Source organism: Egretta garzetta, unplaced genomic scaffold, assembly GCF_000687185.1.
Source record: "Egretta garzetta isolate BGI_Z169 unplaced genomic scaffold, ASM68718v1 scaffold202, whole genome shotgun sequence".
NCBI lineage: Eukaryota > Metazoa > Chordata > Aves > Pelecaniformes > Ardeidae > Egretta > Egretta garzetta.
In genome coordinates this window covers 57,641-60,931 of record NW_009258891.1, presented here as the reverse complement: position 1 = coordinate 60,931, position 3,291 = coordinate 57,641, and the positions used below count along the sequence as shown (strand labels likewise).

Genomic DNA, 3,291 nt, shown 5'->3' with positions numbered 1-3,291 from the left:
CGATGGGCCGAGAGACACCGGCCTCAAGGTGTGCCAGGGCAGGGTGAGGTTGGGCATGGGGAACAATTCCTTCCCCTTGTGGCTGTCAGGGGCTGGAAGGGGCTGCCCAGGGAAGGGGTCGAGTCCTGGGGGGATTTAAAAGCCGGGCAGACAAGGTGCTTAGGACAGGCTTTAGTAGGCATGGCGGTGTTGGTTTGATGGTTGGACTTGATGATCTTGGAGGTCTTTTCCAACCTTAGTGATTCTATCATCTGCCTGCTGATCTTTATCACCTCATTTAAACCAGGGTTGCCCGCACATTCGCACACAGACCACAGCTAAGCCTGCTGGCACCATCCCTCTTGCCGGGAACTTGCTGCTTGCTGTTCCCTCAAACCCGTTGTGTCACCCACCACTGACTACAAAATACTGCTGCCACCCTCTGACAGGTTGTGTGGCTGCATCAGGGGACAGGACAGAAGACATGGACAGCAGGGATGTCCCTGCTTTCAGCCATGCACCCTCCAGTCGCCCAGCGAGAAGGAGCTGATGATGCTCTCATCTCAATGCCACAACATGCGGCTCCTCCTTGACCTTCCACAGCCTTAGAAGCTGGCAACCGGCAGAGTAGATTCACTCTGTGGTCAGACTGATGACTGGAAGAGGGACGTTATCAAAGACTGCACCGTAAGAGCCTTGCGATACCATAGTCCGATGGCTCCTTACCGTTTGGAAACTGTGTGGAGGCAAATCTTGTTAACAGAATACCAGCTCCTTCAATTAAAGCCAGAAGAATTCCTCCCATGGCAGCAGATCCGACCATGGCAACGGGCCCATCTAAAAATAAAAAAGCACAAAACAACACTTTTTACTTCTTTGGTGCGTTACGTTGCATACTATAGCTCTCTTCCTTCAGTTATAATCCCTCCTACATGCAGACTCAGAAGCAGTAATTTTGCAGCCATTAAGCCTCATTAACATCCCCTATAAAAGGATAATTACTGGGCGACTGCCCCCCTCTTCCTCAAGCAAACAAAGGGACACCGGTAACGTGTGAGAACATAATTATTACTTCCATAAGCACAGGACAAAAGTTTCAGATTATCTTTCAATTTCTCTGAAAAAGTAAATTCCCGTGTAGGTATTGTAGACCGTTGCTTCACTCTAACAATGAGAACTGTACATTCCCAGTACAGAAGTTTTCCAGTTTCCTCAGTTTCTTACTTCTTGCAGCCAATATGGCTCCAGTCAGGGCCCCGCTTGTGATTGAATTCCACGGATCTTCTTTCCCTCTCATTCTGACCATACTGCAGTCAATCATGGAGAAGAGACCTCCCCAGACAGCAAAGCTACCTGTCAAAATGAAACAAAAACCAGTTTAGAGAAAGCAGACAAACCAGCCGTGCTGCAGCCATATCATCGAGAAAGAGTGCGGGATTTGTGTGCTTGCTCTCGGACATGGAAGTACATTCGAGCTGTGTTGGGTCAAGCTACATGGCGCTGGGCTATTGGTACGTAGGGAGGGGTTGATAACGCATCAGTGTTTGGCTACTGCTGAGCAGGGCTCGAACAGCGTCAAGGCTGTGTCTCCAACATTCCCCCCTTCCCCCAAGTGGGTTGGAAGGGGGCAAGATCTTGGGAGGGGATGTAGCCAAGACCCCTGACCCAAACCAACCAAAGGGATATTCCATACCATATAACGTCAGCTCAGATATAAAAACTAAGGGGAAAGGAAGGCAGGGGGGGCATTTGTCTTTTATGACGTTTTGTCTTCTGGGGCAACCGCTATGCGTACTGAAGCCTGGCTTCCCAGGAAGCAGCTGGACATCGCCTGCTAATGGGAAGCAGAGAATAAAATCTTGTTTTCCTTTTGCTACCGCACGCGGCCTTTACTTTTGCTTTTTTATTAAACTGCCAAAACTCTTGACCCACGAGTTTTTTTTCTTTTCCATCTCATTCCCTCCCTGCCCGTCCTGCTGGGAGCGATAGCGCAACTTTGGGTGGCCCCTGGTGCCCAGCCAAGGTCAACCCATCACACAAACCCACAAAGAACCAAATGCTGGTTAAAATCGATGCTGAGAAAAACTCTCACCCTGCCAGGTGACACACACAGCACACGTTTTATATGTAATCTCACTGATTCACATTTAATGACAGAAAGCTTATCAACCAGTGATTATAATGGAACTTCCACCCTAATAAAGCCAGATTGGCTCAGGGACCTTTCATATTTTTCACTTTTTTAACATATTTCCTCCTAGAGAACAATGCAGGGTCATTTCCCGCCTGCTCCTGGCACCTCAGAAGAGCCACAGTGTCTCTGTTGTACGGCAGATGCAAAGAGAATGCAAGTTTTCAGAATGGAAATTCTGAAGTCTTATAACAATAACTTGTATTATAAATTAAATATTGATCTCCAGGCCCATTTTGGGAAAACTACTATTTCAAGTAAGTTCAGCCCTCCCCAACTTGGGGTGTCTTAATGCTTTATAGCAGCTTAATGCCAGCTAAAAACCAGGAGGTGCCTCTCTCTGCGCGCAGTTTCCCCAGGCTGCAGCCATAAACTCTTTTCAGCCTGCGGACCCGACTTCTTTAAGTATTTCTGCTGCAGCCGACACTTCTCCGCTCAACACCACTCTCCCATTTTCTCCTCCCGTAGCATTATTAATTCAATTTGCCCGTCGGAACAGCATAGTGGCAGAGCGCAGTGCGTGACCACAGTGGGACCTTTAAGAGGTCACGATGTCATTTTGACTCAAGCTGCAGTTTTGTGATTTTTAGAATTTAACACACAAAACTTGCTTCACAAAAATGACGGAAATTTACTCAGCTGTGCCCAAGGGGAACAGTCTGAAATCCTACCCAGACCCACCCATCCACTTCACTGGTTTTCCAAGTTTGATTATTTTTTTTAATCATAGAATATTTTGCGTTGGAAGGGACCCCTAGAGGTCACCCAGCCCAACCCCCCTGCAGGAGCAGAGACACCTTGAACCACAGCAGGTTGCTCACAGCCCTGTCCAACCTGGTCTGGAATGTTCCCAGGGATGGGGCCTCCACCCCCTCTCTGGGCAACCCCTGCCAGGGTTTCACCACCCTCAGTGTAAAGAATTTCTTCCTTAGATCCAGTCTAAACCTACCCTCCTTTAGTTTAAAACCATCACCCCTCGTCCTGTCACAGCTGGCCCTGCTAAAAAGCTTGTCCCCCCCTTTCCTCTGGGCCCCCTTGAAGCCCTGACCGGCCGCACTCAGCTCTGCCCGCAGCCTTCTCTTCTCCAGGCTGAACACCCCCAACTCTCCCAGCCTGGCCTC

The 3,291-nt window shown here is 49.0% G+C and overlaps 1 protein-coding gene across 1 annotated transcript in view; it reads right to left on the bottom strand.

Annotated features, from left to right (window-relative positions):
- Nucleotides 1-3,291, bottom strand: part of TIMM17A (translocase of inner mitochondrial membrane 17A) — a 13,426-nt gene that overhangs the window by 4,804 nt on the left and 5,331 nt on the right. The window contains exons 4-5 of the mRNA XM_009634059.2: nucleotides 1,204-1,332; nucleotides 706-816 (exon numbers count right to left, since the gene is read on the bottom strand). Of these exons, the coding sequence (XP_009632354.1) occupies nucleotides 706-816; nucleotides 1,204-1,332 (240 nt within the window). The remainder of the gene's footprint in view (nucleotides 1-705; nucleotides 817-1,203; nucleotides 1,333-3,291) is intronic.